Here is a 20,923-nt window from a genome sequence, read left to right on the forward strand (position 1 = left end):
GATGGAAATGTACAAGGTTACTTAGGACTTGGAGAGACAGTGGAAATACTTAAAACTCAACATGTCAAAATCCCACATTCTGATTACAATGTTTAAAGGGGTTTAATGAACTCAGTTTATCAATGGAACCAAATATGACAGCAACTGCTTCTCCTTAGCAAGTGATTGGGTTGATACAATTTACTATATTTATAAATAAAACTGTAAGGTTTCCAGTGGACTTCCTAGCTTCAGAAAAAGGTCACATTTTGGGGAATTCCCTGGTGGTCCGGTGGTCAGGACTCGGTGCTTTCATTGCCGAGGGCCCGGGTTCAATTCCTCATCAGGGGAAACAGATCCCACAAGTCAAGCACAGCAGGGCCAAAAAAAAAGGTCAGATTTTGAAAACATGTCATTTTCCTCATTGGTAAACGAATTTACAAAACCAATCCAGCCCCTGAATTATCTTCACTGTATATGAAAACCAACCCAAAGTCTCCAAGAAGCTGACATGGACAGAGCCTGGGATTTTCCATTCCCACAAACACCGTGGTACACTTAGTACCCTTCGCCCCAGTTACTTCTGAAGGAGGGAAAGCCAGCAAACTCCGCCCGCTGGACAGCACTCTCTTTGTTTTCATGGCAAATGAACTTGGTGGCTCTTAAATGCTGACGAGTGACAGTGTTTCCTGGGGCAGGCGGAGGGGGACTGGCTGTTTCAGGGGCTAAAACTTGATTGGGGTGGTGGTTGCCCAGGTCTGTGTATTGTCAAGGCTCATGGAAGTGTTCTGCTAAAACCTGGATGATTTACGAGCGTGACCGACAGCTCGAGAAAACAAAAAGAGTATTGGGAAATAAGGACATCCACCACTTATTTAGAGGTGAAACAAAAATGCTCCTAAGCATATTATTCCAGAACTGATCGAAGATAATCAACACAAATGAATAAGAATCCAGCCAGGATGCCCATATGTGACTTCTGAGAAAAGAACTAGCAATCAAACTGGCAACAGACTGAATGCAAACATTTGGCCAAACATCCAGGTCAAGTCAGGACTTGCAGGGCGGAAGCATGTGGAGAAATATCCCACCACAATGAGGAAATCAGGGAAAAGATGAGCTAGTGGGATACACAGCAATATACAGAATGAGGTATAGAAAAGGGACACCCTTAGTGATCAGAGTAATGGAGTCCACCATCCTGGGAAACTCTCCACCCGAGTAGATGTTGGTGGTACCACCTCAGACCCCACTGTCCTCTCTATTGAAAGTCCCGATGAGGTGCCCTTGGCACACAGAGCGGCTCCAGCCCAGGCCCTGGCCCGCCCTTGCTGTGAGGCCTTGGTGAGAGGCTGGCCCTCTCTAAGCCTGCTTTCTCCTCTGCCAAATGGGGGTGACTGCAGCCCCCAACGAAAGGCCTAAATGCAGCTGCCCAGCCTCCCTGTCCGAGGCCCTGGCTCCTCCAACTGCCCTAGCTGCGTGGTCAGGGGCCTGGAGGGAGGCTGGGCCGCCCGCGAGGCTGTGGCTCAGGTTCTGAGTCTGCTTGTCTCCACCCAGAGTTTCCGTTCCTGGCTCTGCCCCAGGCCTCTTCTCCCTCTGCCGGGTGGGGCGCCAATGGGGGTGGGGTGCGGGGAGTAGGGCGGTGGAAACGGAGAGGGGGCTGCTAGGAGGGGCTTCTGCCCAGCTCCCCCACCCGCCTGTTCCCTGTCTTCCAGAACCCTCTTTCAGCATTCTCTCTCTGACCCCACCCTTCATACCTGGATTCCTCTTCTGGAGTTTTGGGCTGTGGGGAGTGGAAATGGGCCTGGGTGGAGGGTCCCACTTTTTTCTCTTCCTTGGTCTGGCTGGGGGGAGGGTCCTAGGACACCCCTCCTTCCCCACCCCCTTGTCCTGAACATCGGATGGGAGAGAGGAAGGGTTCTGGGAGGAGGAGGGAGAGAGACTCAAAGGAGAGAAACAGGAACACGTCGGGGGGCGGGGGGACAGAGACACAGGACAGCCAGAGAGACAGAGAGTCAGAGAGACTAGGGCATCCTGGAGACAGAATAAACCAGAGAGAAACGTCCAGAGATCAAGAAAGCCAGAGACACAGTCCCCGTGGTTCTGCACAGCTGTGTTTTTTGGGCAAACTGCTTCTCATTTCTGAGCCTCAGTTTCCTTATCTGTCAAATAAGGGGGATCAATGGCCCTCCCTCAGTGGCCTGTCTGAGATCAGTGGTCTCTCGCACATGCTAGGAAGGCCGGAGGCTTCGTTAATGGCAGCTGTGTTACCTTTTATTCCTTCTTTCACCCATATTAACGGAGCTCTTATGTGTGCCAGCCACTGCACTAGGCACCAGGGAGACAGCCTTGACCATCAGGCAAAATATCCTGCCCCTCTGCGCTCCCTTTTCTATTATTATTGTTGTTGCCATGGTTATTATTATATTACAGAAGCATAAACTGGAATTTCAGTGCAGACACATCCTTAGCCCTAGTCAGCAGGTCCCAACCTGGGAGAGAGGGTCCAGAGTTGCAGCCCACAGCTTAGCCTCTCAGGACTCGAGTTTTCCATGATGAAATGGGCATGAGAGTGTTTTCTCTCTGCCAGGCACCAGGAAGGTAAGGCTGGAGGGATGGTGGCTCAATGAGCCTTCTCTGATGTGTTTTTTTTTTAATAAATTTATTTATTTATTTTTGGCTGCGTTGGGTCTTCGTTGCTGCACACAGGCTTTCTCTAGCTGTGGTGAGCGGGGGCTACTCTTCGTTGCCGTGCACGGGTTTCTCATTGCGGTGGCTTCTCTTGTTGCGGAGCACGGGCTCTAGGCCCGCGGGCTTCAATAGTTGTGGCACACGGGCTCAGTAGCTGTGGCACGCAGGCTCAGTAGTTGCGGCTCGCAGGCTCAGTAGTTGTGGTGCACGAGCTTAGTTGCTCTGAGGCATGTGGGATCTTCCTGGACTAGGGATCGAACCTGTGTCCTCTCCCCTGGCAGGTGGATTCTTAACCACTGCACTGCTAGGGAAGTCCCTATAATGTTATTATTATCGTTATTGTTAACTGTTCCTATCATTATTAGCTCAGAGGAGAGGGACCGTACACCTGGGAATCCTCAGGGATTGCAGGGGTGTCAGAGGCCCTAGAACGAGGGTGCTGGCCAGCATGGCCCCAGGGCCAGGGTCTGTGCCAGGTGTGGGTGGTGGGTGTGGAAAGGGGTGATGGTGAGTCACCAGGGCCAGCCACGCCCTGCTTTTACTTAAGGTCCCAGCAGCCATACCCACCACCACCACTGCCTGTCCGCTGTTCCAGCCATGGCAGGGAGATATGTGAGTGCTTCGGGGGTGTGGAGGTGGGGAGGTTTTGGACCGGAGGCTGCACCGGAATCGGGAAGGGGCTGGGGCTTGGCTGAGGTCTCCTGTTTCAAGGAGAAAGTGGGTGTTCGGGCGTGCTATGACGTTCTGGGCTGTTGTTTCTGGGTTGACCCAATCCATCCCATGCTCCCATCTCCCCCTTGGTGTTTCCCCCTTACTTTCTACCTCTCTGAATATCTTCCTGTTGATTCTTTGTGTTCTGCTCTCCAACGCTTTCCCTACGCCTGGCTCTCTTTCCTTTGCCTCTGTGCCCTTTCTGCTCTCTGATTCTGCTGGTCTGGGTCCTGGTCATGTTCTCCCCGGTGCTGACCCATCTGTCTCTCTCCTCTGCCTCCCTGATCCACTTTGGCCCCCGCACTCCTGCTGCTGCAGAATGTGCCCTACAGGACCTCGGTGCCCGAGGGCTTCGGAGTCGGCACCATGATGATTGTTCGTGGTGTTGTGCACACCAGGGCTGACAGGTGAGACCCCCAAGCCTCAGCGGTAAGGGGTGGGAGGTCTCCAGGCTCAGCTGACCTCACTTCTTACAGCCCAGAGAACGAAGCCCCAGGCCAACTTTTCCCACCAGGATCTTGGAATCCCCAGGCTATTTCCCACCTTCTGGAATCTGATGTCTTCACTCATTTGTCCCAGGACAGTGTACCTGGGGTCCCTGCATCCTTCTAAGAATCTGGGGGATCCAGGGAAATCCAAGGTTCTTACTTATAATCCTATGACTTCCAGTCTGAGTCTGAAGCAACTGTGGAAAAACAGCCTGTGAGTCAGAGGTGCCCTGGGCACCTGGGAGGCCTCAGCAATCAAACCTATGACTTCCTGGGTTGGGAACGTCAGGATTTCTGGGAATCTACGATGCCTGGGAATACTGGGGTCCCTGGTGTTGTCCCCAGCCCTCTGGGCATTGGGGGATCAGGAGCACTCTGGCTGGGAACAGGAGAACACTTGGGAACCAGGAGCACCCTGGTCTTCAGGACCATGACTCCTTGGCAACTCCCAGACTCTGGAAATGAGGGGGACCCAGGCCGTAGTCCAGTGCCCCTCGCCTAGGTGGCTGTGTGTCCAGGTCCCCAGTTGGTTTCTGGATGTCCTGGGATCTGGGCTCCTTGGCCCTCAGTCCACCACCTCTCCTTCACTGGCGTGTGGCTCTCAGGTCCCTGTAAACTTGGATGTGCTCTGGCAATCGGTAAGTCCTCTCTCCGACGCCCCCTCCCATCCGCCACCTACCAGGTTCTACATAAACCTGCTGTGCGGTGACGAGCCGGAGAGTGAGAAGGTCCTGCATTTCAACCCCCGGCTGGATGAATCCTCGGTGGTCTTCAACAGCCTGGAGTGTGGTGCCTGGGGGTCGGAGGAGCGTGGCTTAAGCATTCCCTTCCAGCGTGGGCATCCCTTCTACCTGCTCCTCATCGCCAGCAGAAAAGGCTTCAAGGTGCGTCTCTGCCACAGGGGTGGCCGCCAACACCCAGGTCTCTTCCCTTGGCAAGGCCAGGAAGGCCCTTGGCGGAGGTGGGGAGCAAAGGCGCGGCCAAGGCTGGGCAGGGCGTCCCCAGTCCCTCACCTCCCGTGGCGCAAGCGCACTGAGGGCAGGCGTATGGCGGTGGCAAGGACGCGAGAGCAAGAGCCCAAAGGGTGGGTGTCTAGCGGGGAGGCGTGGACATCCCGGACCCTATTCCCTGTCCACTGGCGTCTGACGTAGCGGCTCTGGGGCAGGGGAATGGATGGGTTGGGAGACAGGACCCAAAATAAGTCCCAGCAGGGAGTGGTCGCTGTAGACCCTCCGCCACCCAGGCCGTTCTCCACTTTCAATCTGTGCGTCACAGTGAGGCGGTGGACGCGGGCCCCGCGGAGACCACATCCACCGCCAAAGCTTAAAAAGCACTCCCGTGCCAACAATGAACTCATTGAATCCTCACGGCAAGGGCTTAGAATCAAGAGTAGCCCTTTTCCTTAACGCGGGGTTGCGTGGGTGACGAGGTCACGCAGCGTGGGTACGAGTCGGGAATGACCCCGCAGTCGCCTCGGGAACCCTAAACCCTGTCTCCTCGCCCCTGCAGGTTGTGATCGGGGACTCGGAATACCACCACTTTGTCTACCGGCTCCCACCAGAGCGCGCGTGCGTTGTGGAGGTGGGCGGGGACGTGCAGCTGGAGTTGGTGGAGATCTTCTGAGCCTTCCAAGGAGGGCGGGTGCGGACGGGGCGCAGTGGTCTTGGGTGGCAAATAAAGTCTTAGCTTCTCATCAGTGCGCCTCCTGTGTGTCTGTGTCTCCTTCACATAGACGAGGATAGCAGGCTCCGGGAGGTGAAGTCACTGACTAAGGGTCACACAGCGATTGCGTGGCCGGGGCGGGTCCTGGCCTGGATCTCCGAGGGCACTTTGTGTCCCTGGAGGCCTGAGGAGGGTCACGATCTGGCGGGGGTGGGGCTTTGGCTTGCCCCCCTGCAGCACTTTGCGAAGCAGCCAGATGGTAATGCGGTGGGGGGCGACTTTAGGGAATTTGCAGGGGCCCAAGCCATCCCTTGGCGCCCGCTCCCTGGGTGTAAGGGACCCCCCAATCGGTACGTCTGCAAACAGGTCCCTTGGAGACCCCAGGTGCGTGAATCTCAGGCTACCTGCGCCGATGTCCCTCTTCTTGCCTCTCACCGGTTTCACCTACCTACTGGCACCTGTAGACAGGTGGCGCGGGATGGGGCTTGGAGGCAGATCCGGGCCTCGCCTGCCTCCCATCTGTTCAGGAGTCAGGACAGGCCTCCGACGGTCGCGCCCGGGGCAGACACGCACTGAAGCTGCAGCCTCCCCGCGGAGAAGACGGGGAACGCGAACGGCGAGCGTGTTCACACACTTCGTCCATCTGGGCTCGCCCGACGGCCCCGAGACCCCGGCCCTCCCCGAGATTCTAGGGGGTAGGGGGAGTTGGGTATATACAGACGCCCAGTCACCCCCGACCGCCAGGTGGGGATTTTCTGGTTTCTGGGGGTCGCTGGGTCGCCGGGTCGCCCTTGAATAGCTGTGGTTGGCGGGGGAGCCGGGACCAAGCGAGTGCCCCCAGCCTCGCACCCTCAGCGAGGGGCTCGCAGCTGCCGTGGTTCGCAGCTGCGGATGGAGCCGGGGTGCGGGGGGGGGGAGGGGGGCGGCGGGCAGCGTGCCAGCAGCCCGGGTTTGGGCCCGGGTCTCGGAAAGTCCGGATCCGCACCCCTGGCGGATGTACCTCAGGCTTCCGGCCCGGACTCCGACCAAAGTGTGACAGACAGATCTCCCCCCTTCCCTTGGGCCGCTGCAGAAGTTGCGGTTTAAAAACGGAGGCTCAGGGCTTCCCTGGTGGTGCAGTGGTTTAGAATCTGCCTGCCAATGCAGGGGACACGGGTTCGAGCCCTGGTCCGGGAGGATCCCACGTGCCGCGGAGCAGCTGGGCCCGTGAGCCACAACTACTGAGCCTGCGCTCTAGAGCCCTCGAGCCACAACTACTGAGCCTGCGCGTCTGGAGCTTGTGCTCCGCAACCAGAGAGGCCGCGATAGTGAGAGGCCCGCGCACCGCGATGAAGAGTGGCCCCTACTTGACGCAACTGGAGAAAGCCCTCGCACAGAAACGAAGATCCAACACAGCCATAAATAAATAAATAAACAAATACTTAAAAACAAAAAACAAAAAAAAACACGGAGGCTCAGCAAGTGGGGCTGCTTGCCGACTGAACCTGAAACAGCCAGGGTGGTGGGAAGACCAAACCCTGCCGCGGGACTTGAGCTTTTTCTGGACCCGTTTTTCTGCCCCTTGAGACCCTTCGGCTGAAGCCACCTCACCCCCATGCCCGGCCCTTGAGAGTGTATCTCTGGGTGGGTCGTGGAATGAAAGACACCCTCTCCCACTGGAGGACCCGGGAAAGTCTGAATTCCCCTGGTCCCAGGGCTCATTATGTTTATTTTTATTTTTATTTGCCTGTTAAAGGAATTATATATATATAATACCACTTTTAATATATATATAATTTTTAATATATATAATTTTTAAAATATATGTATTAATTTAAAGATATACCTACAGTACAAATTTCAAAGTATGCAGTGGAAAATATAGTTGTTGGCACAACTGGTAAATGTGGTTGGGGTCTCGGAATAGATGGTAGTTATCCATCTGTTAATCTGTTAATTATGGTAGTTATCCATCTATTAATCTGTTAATTACGGTAGTTATCCATCTGTTTAATCTGTTATCCATCTGTTAATTTCCTGATTCTCACTGTTGCCTTACAGTGGACATGCAAGAGGATGTTCTCGTTTGTAGAAATACACAATAAAGTATTTGAAGGTGATTAGGAAGCATGTTGGCAACTTATTCTCAAATGAGTGTAGGGGAAAAAATGTTTGTACTGTACTTACAACTTTCTGTGTTAGTCATTTCAAAATAAAAAAACTATAAATATATAAAATATGTATGTGAAAGTCCTCCTTTATAAGAGCAAACTTCTGTTACCCGTGTCTTTATTTCTTGTGTATCTTTCCAAAACTCTCTGCACTTCTAAACACATGTATATGCAATTTTTTTCCCTCCTTGCATAAAATTGAGCATCTTTCACCTACTCACCTCTTTTTTGTCACTTAGCAATATATGTGCATAGTTTGATGTGTATATTTGATGTATTGACCCTTTTATCATGATGAAACGTCCTTTGTCTCTAGTAAAATTTCTTTTAACATCTATTGTGTCTGACACTAATTTTGTCCTTCTACTCTCTTATGGTTACTGATTGCATAGTACTTCTTTTCTCATCCTTTTACCTTCAACTTATTTATGTCTTAGATCTAAAGTGTGTCTTTTGTAGATAGCATATACTTGGGTCTTGTTTTCTTATCCAGGCTGAAAATGAATTATTCTCTGTAGCTTCATAACAAATTATCCCAGTAACATCATAAAATAACACATATTTATTGTCTTACAGTTGCTGAAGTTAGGAACCTAGGAGTGGCTTAACTAGGTTGTGGTGCTGAGTTTTCAAGCAGTTACAGTCAAACTATAAGTGAAGTTGCTAGCACCCGAAAGAAGTTTTGGCAAACTATGGCTGTTGGTTAAACCCACCCATTACCTGTTTTAGTAAGGCTCACAATCTAAGAATGTTTTTCACATTTTAAAATAGCTGAAAAAAAATGAAAAGAAGAATAACATTCCTTAACACTTCAAATGATGCGAAATTCAAATTTCAGTGTCCATAAATAAAGTTTTATTGGGACACAGCCATGCTCTTTCATTTATGTATAGCCTACTGGCTGCTTTTGTGCTTCACCCGTGGAGTTCGGGAGCTGCAACAGAGACTGGGTCACCCACAATGCCTAACATATTTACTATGTGACCATTATAGAAAAAGTCTGCAACCCCTGCTCTAAAGGCTTGACTGGGATTGGAGGAGCTTCTTCTAAGAGGGCTCACACACATGGATGTTGGCAGGAGTTTTCAGTTTCTTGTCACATGAACAGTTACGTGGGACCGTTCAAGAAGTTACTGACTCCTCCCGGGGGAGTCATTGAGAAATGGGAGAGCAAGAGAGCAAGCCAAGACAGAAGCTGTAGTGTCTCTTATATCCCAGTTTGAGAAGTGACATACTATCAGTTCTGCCATATTCTATTGATGAAATGTAGTCACACATACCAACCCTGGTATCATTTGGGAGGGGTTCACACAAGGGTGTGAATATCATTGGAGGCCAGTTTGGAAGCTGACCACCACGGACGATCTCTGACTTTTTTTTTTTTTTTTTTTTTTTTAAATTTTTGGCTGCGTTGGGTCTTTGTTGCTGCGCGTGGGCTTTCTCTAGTTGCGGTGTGCCAACTTCTCACTGCAGTGGCTTCTCTTGTTGCGGGGCACAGGCTCTAGGCATGTGGGCTTCAGTATTTGTGGCATGCGGGCTCTAGAGCACAGGCTCAGTAGTTGTGGCGCACGGGCTTAGCTGCTCCGCGGCATGTGGGATCTTCCCGGACCAGGGCTCGAACCTATGTCCCCTGCACTGGCAGGCGGATTCTTAACTACTTCGTCACCAGGGAAGCCCCGATCTCTGACTTTTGGTTGGAATGTTTATTTCATTCACACTTGATGTCGTGATTGATATAGTTGGCTTCATGGCTGCCATCTTGCTATTTGTTTTTACTCTGTTAGTCCTTCACTACCTGCCTTTGTGTTAAACAATTTTTAGTATACCATTTAAATTCCTCTGTTGTTTTTTTTTAAACTGTATATTTTGAAAGCTGGTTTTTAAATGGTCACTCTAGGGATGACAATATACATTGTAAATGATCACAGTCAACTTTATGTTAATACAGATTTAATTCCAGTAAAATATAGCAGCATTGCTCCAAAATATCTCCATTTCCCACCTTATTTTGTGCTATTGTTGTTATATATATCACATTCATATATGTTATACACTCTACAATATAGTGTTATAATTTTCACTTCTACAATCACATTTTTAAAGAAAATAGAAGAAAAAAATAAAAGAAATTTTATTTATATAATTTTGAAAAATATTTATCCACATATTCATAATTTCTAGGATTCTTTATTTCTTCCTGTGGATTTGATGTCATTTTCTTTCAGTGTGAAGGACTTCCTTAGTATTCCCTACAGGGAAGTCTGCTAGCAATGAATTCTCAGTTTTTGTCTATCTCAGAATATTTTTCTTTTGCCTTCAGTTTTTTGTTGGTTTTTTTTTTCTTCTTAACGTTTGCCTTCAGTTTTTAAATATAGTTTTGTTGAGTATAGAATTACTGACAGTTTTCTTTTGTTTAGCACTTTGAATAAATCATTCAACTGCCTTCTGGCCTTCATTGTTTCTATGAAAATTTAGCTGTGAATCGTACTGCTTTCCCCTATACATGAAGAGTTGTTTTTCACTTATAGCTTTCAAATTTTTCTTTGTCTTTTTTTTTGTTTGTTTTCTTCCAGCAGTTCAACTATGATGGGTCTCGGTCTGGATCTCTTTGTATTTATCCTACTTGCAGTTCATTGAGCTTCTCGGATCTAGAAACTAATGTCTTTCATAAAATTGGGTAAGTTTTCAGCCATTATTTCTTCAAACATATTGCAGCAGTGATAGAAAACTAAACATGACCTCTCCAGCTCTCTGGGGGACCCTCTCCCTGTGCCCCTCTAGGCTCGTGACTGATGTATCTCCTGACAGCCATCCCTGGGCAGTGACTGTTAAGTAAGGGAGGAGGGAGCCCAGAAGGAGAAGACTGCCTCAGACTGGAGGCTGCCCAGGTCAGCCCTCCTCCCTTCCTGACCTCCTCAGCAGCCATCCAGGGTCTGAGGGCCCCCAGAACATCTTTGATCAATGTTTGACAAATCCATAGAATCATTTGGAGAACTCAATGAAAATATTGATGCCCAGGACCCACTACAGATTTACTAGGCTAGAACATATGAAATTATTGATATTTAACCACTTTGAACCCACAAAAATGGCATTTTTGTGGTTTAACCTAATCATGGTCTGGGTTGGGGTCAGGTATCAATATTTCTTAAAAGCTCCCCAGGGGATTGCAACGTAGGACTGTTTAAGAACTAGACTAGGTGAATGAATGAGACAATAAACTGAATGAGTAATTGAACAGACAGTGACAAATGACTGGATATGTGAACAAGCGAGTGAGTGAATGAATAAGAGTGAATAAATGGATGCATGAAAGTGTAAATAAATGAACAAATTATTAAATCAACACAAAGATGATGATAAAAGGATGTTTGAATGAATGACACATGGTTAGTGGACAGATGGAGAGATAAATGGATGGATAAATAATTGGAAATGGATGGAGGAATAGATCATGAAGAGAAGAATGGATGACTGGATAGATAAAAAATGGACAAATGGATGGATGGATGGATGTGCTGGAAGGCAGAGAACTGCATGGACAAATGAAGGAGGGAGTGAAGAGATGAAAGGATGAATGAAATTTGGACGTAAGGATGGCTGAGTGAATAGACATATGGACTAATAAATAAGTAGTTAGATGTCTGAATGGATGGATGGTCAGATGGATGGGTGAACGGCTGGATGATGAATGGATGAACAAACAGCTAAAATGGAGAGGTAGAGTGGATGGATTGTTGAATGTTTAGATGGATGGATGAACATATGCTTGGATGAATGTTTGGAAAGATTGATGGATGACGAGATAGATGGATGGAAGGATGAATGGATGGGTGGATGGATGAAGGGATGGATGAAAAGATGGCTGGACAAACAGACGGACAGATGGATTGGTGAGTGGCTAGATGGTTGGATGTTGAATGGGTATATGGAATTTTGGTTGGATGGATGCAGGGTGGATGGGACAACAGGCTGTATAGTGGCTGAGCACGTAGCCTTGGGAGCCAGACCACCTCGATTTGGATCCTGGTTCTGCCATTTATGGACTCTGTGACCTTGGGCAACAGCTTTATTTTTCTTTGCCTGTCTCCTCATCATTTACAGATGGAAAATAATAATAGTTCCTACCTCCTGGCATTGTGAGGAGTGAATAGGTTCATACACATAAAGCCCTAGATTTATTATGATGAGAGGATGGATGGACAGATGATTGGATGGCTGAATGGACAGTGCATGATTGAACCAAGAAGGAAGGAACAGTGAGGGAGGCGAATGGGGTCATGTACATTCACAAGACACCCTCAGACATTTTATTAGGGGCTTAGAAAGGAGTCCTACAGGATCTTCCTCTGTGTTCCCAAGGGTTATGGCGCCAGGAATAGATCAGATCTGGACATAGGACAAGGTGACATCACCCTGGATCTCCACCATGTCCACCCTCTGGAAGGCCGAAAGGCGATGGGAGAAGTCGAAGAGGTGCTGGCCGTTGGCGTACACCTTGAAGCGATCCATGCCACAGCGAATGGACAGCTGCAGAGAGAGGGGCGGGCGTGAGGCCAGGGCCAGGACAGAGGCTTTGGAGGGAAGCAGGGAAAGAGACCCCAGACTCACATCAAAGAACTGTCCAGGACCAAACGGGTTGTAGGAGACCTTCCTTTCCTCGGCTCCCCACAAGCCATTCAGAAAGCTGTTCCGAACCACGGTGCCCTCATTCAGCCGGGGGTTAATGTGCAGAGCCAGGTCCCCTGAGGATCCCACCTTGAAGTTGATGACAAAGCTGGGGGCAGAGAGAAAGGTAGGAGTAAGATGGGTGGGGAGGAGGTGGGGGAGCGCTTTGCTCCCCAAGGAAGGAGGGGACTGGGGACTGGATTCCCAGGTCTCCAATGGAGGAGGAGGCTGAGGGCTCAGACTCCTAGGACTGAGGGATGTGGAGGACCAAGGATTCACACCTCAATCTAGACTCCATACCTCTTGGCTGTGGGGGGTACGTAGCCCTTGACAATAATGGTTCTTCGGGCTGTAAGCCCCCCTTGCAGTCTCCCATTAAATGGCACAGGCTGTGGGAAGAGAACATGGTGTCCCATCATCTCTCAGGTCCCCAGAAGCCAGAGGCAAGGACAAATTTTCAGAGAGGGGCTCTCACTTGTCCTGGGAAACGTCCCTAACCCCCAACCTCCACCCCCTCTGACCACCAACTTCACCCTCTCCCCACCCACCTCCCGCCCCAAACACCCTCTGCCCACTCTATTTCCTACCTTCTCAGGGCTCCCCATGGTTCAGGACCCCTGACCCACCACCAGTTCCTGCTTCCCCACAAACTGCCCACCACAGAACCCTAAACTCCCACCAGAGACCTTACCGGGTTGAAGGTTGGGGGTCCCTCCATGGTCTGTGAAGTGAGGAAGAGTTATTATTCTATAATATTCGGCAAATATTAGGCCCACCTACTACATGCAGGCGTAGCTCTAGGTGCTGGATTAGTACAACTGGGGATCCAGTCTCTCTGACCACCCTCCAGTTCTTGCCACCCACCCCCAAATGGCCACACAACCCTCCCACTTACTGGGAGGTTACTTGGCTCTTGGTAGTACTGCCCCGGACCCTACACAGATGGACGGAAGGCATGAGTGGAGAGAGGCTGGGGGTCCTTTGGCTGCCCTAGGACCTCCTCAGCCACTGAACCCCACCTCAAGGGGAAGTCCATCACCCACCAGCAGGTACTTACTGGGTACACCGGATTAGGCATGGGCACCTGTGGGCACAGAAAGAGAAGGAGGCAATGAGGGGGACCCTAAACTAGGTCCTGGAGGGTGTCAAGGATGCCCGCCCCAGGGCAGCCTACCACCACCATCCAAGGGAACTCGGGGTCAAAGGGTAGCACCCAGCTGGCTCATTCATGGAGAGGAACTCGCCGTGTTTAGGGATCTCCAGTGCACAGCGAACCTCAGCCCACTCCTTTAGGACAAGGCTGGTAAATTCTGTTTTTGTACCCACCCCTGTCCTGGCTTCCTGCTGACCCAGGACCCTCATCCACTCTTCTCCTCCCGCTCAATCCAGGAGCCACACGATAAAGTGTGCACCCTCATTACACACCCCCAAGCCCACACAACACCCTGCTCACCTCATCTCCAGCCATGATTTGCCCTTCACTCTACATGCGCACCCCTGGGGCAACTAGGGGCGCTTTAACCAGCCAAGTTCCTGTCCCTCCCTTGTCTGTCTCAGCTCTTTCAGTCTGTGTGTGTCTGTTTCTGTTTCTCAGCCTCTCTTACTCGCAGTCTCTGTCTCTGTTCCTCTCTCTCGTCCTCACCTCCTCACCAGTGGTTCCTTTCCCCACCAAACAATTTTTATTCACTCTTTCTCTCTGTTTCTGATGCACTCATTTCTGCCTCGACTTCCGTTTTAAGCCAGCTATCCTGAAGGTCCTTTAAAAATTGCTTCATTGTTGTTTTTCTTTTTATTCTGGCTGCGTTGCGCGTTTTGCAGGATCTTAGTTCCCTGATCAGGGATTGAACCCGGGCCCTCAGCAGTGAAAGTGAGGCGTCCTAACCACTGGACCGCCAGGGAATTCCCATGTTGTTTTTCTTTTTAAAATACATTGATGAGGGAATTCCCTGGCGGTCCAGTGGTTAGGACTTGGCACTCTCATTGTGGGGGCCCGGGGTTCGATCCCTGGTCAGGGAACTAAGATTCCACAAGCCATGCAGTGCGGACATAAGTAAGTAAGTAAATAAATAATAAAATAAAATACACTGATGGAGCACAAGAGTAAAATGAACACCCATAGGCCCAAGGTCACCTTAGGGATGAAGACATTCCCAGCGTTTCCTCATCAGGGAGGCAGAGGAGTGGTTTGATCCGTGCCTCTGCCGCTTACAAGCTCCATGACCTTGGGCAAGTTACTGAAGCACTCCGTGCCTCAGTTCCCACATCTGTAGAATGGGGCTGATGATCATCAGAGTACTTTCCCCTTGGAGGGGCTGGGGGACTTACAGGTTGGGAAGGGTAGAGCCCTCAGCTGAAGGACATGCCAGGTTTCTGAAGTTTGGGCTTCTCCAAGTAGTGTTGCTGTGGGGTTCTAGTGCTTGTGTCTTGGCCAGTTGTTCACCGTGGACCTGGTAGTGGGGTTTCTTGGTCACTGGGTGTGTGTCTGTTCAGCTTCCGTAGAGGCTGCCCAGTTATTTCCCGAGGTATGGGAGTGTCGGCCAGTCCACAGCCTCACCAGACATTGGTACTATGTGCCTTTCTCGTTATAGCCCTTCCGGCGGGTGTGTAGTGGTAGCTCCTTGTGATTGTCAGTGAATTTCCCAGCTGACTAATGACATTAGGCAACTTCTCAGAAACATGTTTGCTACTCCTGTGGTTTTTGTCCCTCCCTATCTTCACTTTCTGACTCAGCTTACACACCTACTTCTCCTCCAGAAAGCCCTCCCTAAGGCTTTCCAGGGACTTCCCTGGCCGTCCAGTGGTTGGGACTCTGCGCTTTCACTGCCAAGGGCCAGGGTTCAATCCCTGGTCGGGGAACTAGGATCCTGCAAGCCACGTGGCGCAGCCAAAATAATTAAATAAATAAATAAAATAAAATGATGGTGTAGAAAATGGTGCAAATACCTTAAAAAAAAAAGACTCTCCAAACCTCCTGTATGTGCCCCACCCCCGCACTGACGACTTGTGGCCACTACTAGACTGTCTTGGTTGCCGCTGGGTCTGTGGCATCACCTGGCAAAGGGTCTGGCACAGGGCTTCCCTGGTGGCACAGTGGTTGAGAATCTGCCTGCCAATGCAGGGGACACGAGTTCGAGCCCTGGTCTGGGAAGATCCCACATGCCGCGGAGCAACTAGGCCCGTGAGCCACAATTACTGAGCCTGCATGTCTGGAGCCTGTGCTCCTCAACAAGAGAGGCCGCGACAGTGAGAGGGCCGCGCACCGTGATGAAGAGTGGCCCCTGCTTGTCACAACTAGAGAAAGCCCTCGCACAGAAACAAAGACCCAACACAGCTAAAAAAAAATAAATTAAAAAAATTAATTAAAAAAAAAAAGGGTCTGGCACAGAGCAGGTGCTCAGGAAATAAGTGAATGTAGGGACGAATTAAGGAAGAAAGCAAGCAAACAAGAGAGGGACACACCACACACCTGGTTTGGGGCGGGCTGGCCTCCGATGAAGTTGATTGATTGAAGCTGCAGGTCGCCATCCACATGCAGGTGGGTGACCATCTGTAGTGGGATCCGGTGCCCAAACTCATAGAAGGGATTCCCATTTACCACCACCTGGAGGGCAGGGGTCAGGTCAGAGGTGGCACATCTGACCCTGGAAGGTAGAAAACAGGAAGCAGGAAACAGGGAAATTTTTAACTTGGGGTCACAAGTTTTGAGGGTGAGCTGGGACAGCCTCAGAGTCAGGAATCTTGAGTCCACCGGTCAGAGGTCAAGCTGAGGTCAAAAGTCAGCTCACAGATTGGTGGGCAGACGAGAATAGAGAATTTAGCCTGAGGATGGAGATTGGGAGATAACTGAATTGGAGTCCTGGTTTTGGTACCAAATGATTGGGTGTCAGGTCCAGCTCTGACATGTCTTGGCTGTGTGACCTTAGGTAAGTCACTCACTTCTCTGAGTCTTTGTTTCTGCATCTGTAAAATGGGATCTCGCTCTGGGACTGTTGGGAAGGCATGTCAAAGGCACTGTGGAAATCCCATGTAGAGCCTTGCCTTGTCATCACATCTCAAGAGTACTGTAAGCCATCACGGTTCTATTTATAGTGCTAAGCAATGGGCACAGCCGAGACCCAGCTCCCCAGGACTGAGAGCTTTCTACATGCTAAGCGCTTTACCTGCTGGCATCAACATGGTGATTGGCTCAACAGCTCCGTGAGGGAGGACAAAACACTGTCCCTGTTGTTCAAGAAAGCAGAGGTTCCAGGTGGTAGAGTGACCAGTTCAAGGTCACATGCTGGGGAGAGGCAAAGCCCAGACTTGAACCCATGTCTGTCCGAGCTCAAGCCCTGATGTTAACCTTGGTGATGAGGTTAGATATCTGGTGTCCACATGAGGGCAGATAACGTCCAGGTAGGTTATCCTCCCAGAAGACTTCTCCCATGGGTCAGGCTGGGACGGATGTGCACAGGGTGTCTGATGTGTGTCATTTATGGGGAGTGGCAGGCAGGGGATGGAGAGAACTCCATTCAATTTATGAATGAAATTATATGATAGCTGGGATTTGCTTCTAAATAACCGGAGGGGAAGTGGGAGGTAGAGACAGGAGCAGAGGAACCTGGAGTGGACAGCTCGGTGCTGGCCCAGGGGAGGAGGGCTTCCCAGGACTCTGTGCTTCTGTGTGTGTTTAGACTTCCTGATAAGAAAGGGCCAAAATACATACCTCGCAAGAACACGGGAGCAAGAGGTTATGTGTGAAACACATTAGAAGGCTCTCCGAGGTGGAGGAATGGGAATGAGAAAAAGAGAGGCAGGAGAGGAGGAAAAGAATAGAAAAGTGAGGTAGGAAGGGAGGAGGGAGGGGGAAGGGAGAGAGGAAGAAAGAAGAAAGAAAGGGAGAGAGGGAGGGATCAGGGCAAGGCAGAAAGGCAGGGAGGGAGGAAGGAAGGGAAGGAGGGAGGGAGGGATGAGGCTCCGACCTTGTAGTGATCGGCCAAGACCATGAACACCAGCTCGAAGGCGGCGCCCTTGCTGAAGGGCATGCTCCTTTTCTTCTCCTCGTTGCCCCAGTTGCCGTTCTGCCTCGTGTTTAAGACCACCTTATCCCAGCCGTCAAAGCGGGGGTTGAAGTGGAAGGCGATGTCTGCCTCTGGGCCCTGCCCCACCTCGAAGTTCACGAAGAACCTGGTGGGACACGAAGGGCTGTTCCCCTGGCCGCACATGCCAGAGCACTATTGACCCAAGACTGGAGGGGGAGATCGTGCCCCTGCACTCCAAGGGGCAGATTCCCACCGCTACCCCTTTGCTCACTCCCTTTCCTTATGAGACCCCCTTCCCTGACCCAGCTTCAAATAAGACTGCTACTGGGACTCCTGCATTTACCCCAGCCCGGTATCTATCGGTTCAGGTCTCTCTGCCCCCTCCCTGGCTCCTGAAGGCCATTCCCCACATGCAGCCAGAGGGACCCTGTGAAAACGCAAATCGGAGCACCTTCCACAGCTCCCTTCACACCAGCATCCCCCAAATTATTCCAAGGGGGCAGGCACACACCTGCCTCAGGACCTTTGCACTGGCTGTTCTTTCTGCTTGGAATGCTCTTCCCTCAGATACACCCCAGGCTCCCTCCCTCACTGCCTTCAGGTCTTTGCTGAAAAATTCCCTTCCCAGGAACATTTCCCTGGCCACCTTATTTAAAGAGACAATGCCACACAACCCCTACCCCACATCTGCTCCCCATCTCCCTTCCCTCCTCATTTGTCTCCATAGCATTTATCGCCATCTGACTTATTATATATCTGACTTATTTATTTTTATCTGTCTCCTCTACTAGGATGTCAGCTCCATGAGGACAGGGATCTTTGTCCTGTTGAGTTCTCAGGCCCCAGCGCCTAGGCACAGAGTGGGTACTCGGTGGACACAGAAACAATGAACAAAGAAACAACAGTCCTATGACATCATTCAATTATCATCACCATTTTAAAGCCATAAAAAAAGCTAAGTGGACTTCCCTGGTGGTGCAGTGGTTAAGAATCCTCCTGCCAACGCAGAGGACACAGGTTTGAACCCTGGTCCGGGAAGATCCCACATGCCGCGGAGCAACTGAGCCCGTGCACCACAACTACTGAGCCCGCGTGCCACAACTACTGAAGCCCGCGCACCTAGAGCCCGTGCTCCGCAACAAGAGAAGCCACCGCAGTGAGAAGCCCGCGCACCGCAACAAAGAGTAGCCCTCCCGCCACTGCTCGCCTCAACTAAAGAAAGCCTGCATGGAACGAAGACCCAATGCAGCCAAAAATAAATCTAAAAAATTAAAGAAAACAAAAAGCTAAGAGTTATTGTAGTGCTGACTATACGACTATATGTTTAACATATTGAATCCTCAAAACCCATTTTACAGATGACAAACTAAAGCACACAGAGCTTTCCCAGTCACACGGTTGGTAAATGACAGAGCTGGGACATGAACTCAGGTGGACCAGCTCTGAGCCTGTGATCTTAATTCATGCTGTCATACCCATCAATTCCAATCCAGTGTCCCAACTCTGGGGCCACCTGTCATGGTGAGTCTCCCTAACACCTCCCAGCCCACCTCCTGATCTGATCACCAAGCCCTGGACTCCCCAGACCAGAGCTGTTCTTTGGCCATCAGGTGCAGTGGCATAGAGCCCTCTTCTCAGCCGGCGGGGAGGAAGGGAAATAGGCCTCCTGCACCTGGGCTGGAAGCCCCCTGTTTGTAGCCCCCTCCCAGCCTAGCCTGGCATGGGGGAGAGTCTTACCTCTTCATATGCTCGCTAGCCACTCCTTGGATGTAAATGGACATTCCAACGCTGAGACTGCCTGGGATGGGCCTGTGGTAGGGCAGCGTCTGCAGAAGGGGCCAGGTGAGGGGCCTCAAAGGCCATCTGCCTATTGCAGCCCTTACTACTCAGTCAGAAGCCCCTCCAGCCCCCCTCCCTTAAGCAAGGGAGAGGAAACCAAGGGGTGAGGGATCAGCGTGAAGATGAAGAGGGCTGAGAGCTGGGGATGGATGTAAATAGTCTATCAGGGTGGGAGTCAGTCAAGCCCCAGGGTCAGTACTGGGTAAATCAGACCCACAACGGCCGGGTGGGCGCCCCTGAGGATCAGGGTGAGGGTGAGTTGGTGCGTGGAGGTCAGGGTGGAGCTAAGCCAGGGACCAGGGTCTCTCACCGGGTTGTAGGCGGGCTGGTAGCCTGGTGCAGGAACAAAGGCCATCTTGAGAGGCTGGGCTGGTGGCTTCTACGATGAGGAGAGCTGCAGGAGTAGCGAATGGTGGCAGATAGCGGCTGGTGGGTGGCTCTTATACCTGAGGATAAGGGAGTGGCTGGCAGGGCAGGGTCCACGGGGTCCCTCTTCTGGGCATCCTAGGCACACATCTTCTAGGGCACCCCCAGTCTCCCTTCTCTTACCAGCCTCACTGGTAACCAACCAGAACCCAGATCTTCTGGGCCAGGCCTGGGGTACTCAGCTCAGGACCGCCTCCTCTAGGCCCTTCTGCAAAGAGGAAGTGCTGGCGAACTTTGGCCCTTCAAGGGCCTTATCAGAGCCCATAAAAACCTGGCTGACCCTTTGTTGTCAGAGGGAGGGTGAGGCCAGGAGGGTTGGGCAGGGTAAGGCTAAAAGGAGTGGCCCAGGACAGATGGGCAATGGAAACTACTGAAAAAGCAAGGAGGAACTGGGCACTCTTGATACTCCCAGGAACTGTTCAAGGACCCAAATTTATTGCTCCATGCCTCTAGTATGTACGTTATATTGTATATGCAGTGGTTTAGATCACTGACTTCTGGAGCCTGAGGTTCTGGGTTAAACTTTTTCCTCTGCCACTTCTTCGCTGTTTGATCTTGTGTCAGTGCTTTAACCTCAGTTTGCCCATTTGCCCATCTGTTAAATAGGGAATATTAATAGTATCAACCTCATAGGGCCCTTGAAAGGAATTACTAAGTTAATAAATATTCATAACAGGACGTGGCATATAGGAGACACTAAATTAATGCTAGGGGACTTCCCTGGTGGTCCAGTGGTTAGGACTCTGTGCTTTCACTGCCGTGGCACTGGGTTCCATCCCTGGTCGGGGAAACTAAGATCCCACAAGTCTCCCACAAGCCGCACGGCGCGGCCAAAAAAAAAAAGAAAAAAAGGAAAATAATACCTTGTAAATAAATGCTTGGTCTCTTGCCCTCATTCCAAACATAAATCCAGGACGTTGGTTTATTTTTTATTTTTTTGGCCACGCCATGCGGCTTGCGGGATCTTCGTTCCCCCACAGGGGATTGAACCCGGGCCACCGCAGTGAAAGCCCTAACCACTGGACACCAGGGAATTCCCCAGGAGGTTGGGATTACATATGGAAAAGAGAACTCAGAGCTTAAGAGAAGTGAGGCAGTTGACCCAAGATTGGGTAGCAGTAGAACCCTAGCCAGACTCCAGCACCGGAACCTACTATGCTGTGCAGTGAGTGGGGGCCAGGCAGGGGAAATGCCGCCCTCAAGCCTGGAGCAGGCAGGAAGACCGTCTGTGGCCTTTCACATGACTTGCTACCAGCCCTGGCCTGCCCACTGCCACTCTGAATGGTCA

General features: G+C 50.8%; 2 protein-coding genes across 7 annotated transcripts; one reads left to right on the forward strand and one right to left on the reverse strand.

Annotated features, from left to right (window-relative positions):
* Positions 1–3,189: 3,189 nt before the first annotated feature.
* On the forward strand, positions 3,190–5,565 carry LOC309617095 (galectin-7-like). 2 transcript variants are annotated; one of them, XM_082368750.1, is made up of 4 exons: positions 3,190–3,282; positions 3,700–3,788; positions 4,552–4,753; positions 5,379–5,565. In XM_082368750.1, exons 1-4 carry the CDS (start codon positions 3,268–3,270, stop codon positions 5,490–5,492), a joined length of 420 nt encoding a protein of 139 aa, XP_082224876.1. In that variant the 5' UTR covers positions 3,190–3,267; the 3' UTR covers positions 5,493–5,565. The 2 variants fall into 2 exon arrangements, with proteins under 2 accessions (XP_082224876.1, XP_082224875.1); XM_082368749.1 differs by having other exon boundaries at positions 3,253–3,387.
* A 6,394-nt stretch (positions 5,566–11,959) lies between these two features.
* LGALS4 (galectin 4) lies at positions 11,960–20,912 on the reverse strand. 5 transcript variants are annotated; one of them, XR_014237754.1, is made up of 12 exons: positions 19,759–20,912; positions 19,520–19,655; positions 19,108–19,196; positions 17,311–17,515; positions 15,816–15,950; positions 14,675–14,796; positions 13,407–13,433; positions 13,245–13,283; positions 13,041–13,070; positions 12,650–12,738; positions 12,293–12,458; positions 11,978–12,211 (listed from the first exon to the last, which is right to left on the reverse strand). XR_014237754.1 is itself a non-coding variant. In XM_082368747.1 (11 exons), the coding sequence occupies exons 2-11, from the start codon at positions 19,562–19,564 to the stop codon at positions 12,065–12,067; spliced, it is 972 nt and encodes a 323-aa protein (XP_082224873.1). In that variant the 5' UTR covers positions 19,565–19,655; positions 20,499–20,912; the 3' UTR covers positions 11,960–12,064. The 5 variants fall into 5 exon arrangements, 3 of the variants coding, with proteins under 3 accessions (XP_082224873.1, XP_082224872.1, XP_082224874.1); XM_082368747.1 differs by lacking the exon at positions 14,675–14,796 and having other exon boundaries at positions 11,960–12,211; positions 20,499–20,912; XM_082368746.1 differs by lacking the exon at positions 14,675–14,796 and having other exon boundaries at positions 11,960–12,211.
* Between the last annotated feature and the right edge of the window lie 11 nt (positions 20,913–20,923).

Source organism: Balaenoptera borealis (assembly GCF_965194805.1).
Source record: "Balaenoptera borealis genome assembly, chromosome: 19".
NCBI lineage: Eukaryota > Metazoa > Chordata > Mammalia > Artiodactyla > Balaenopteridae > Balaenoptera > Balaenoptera borealis.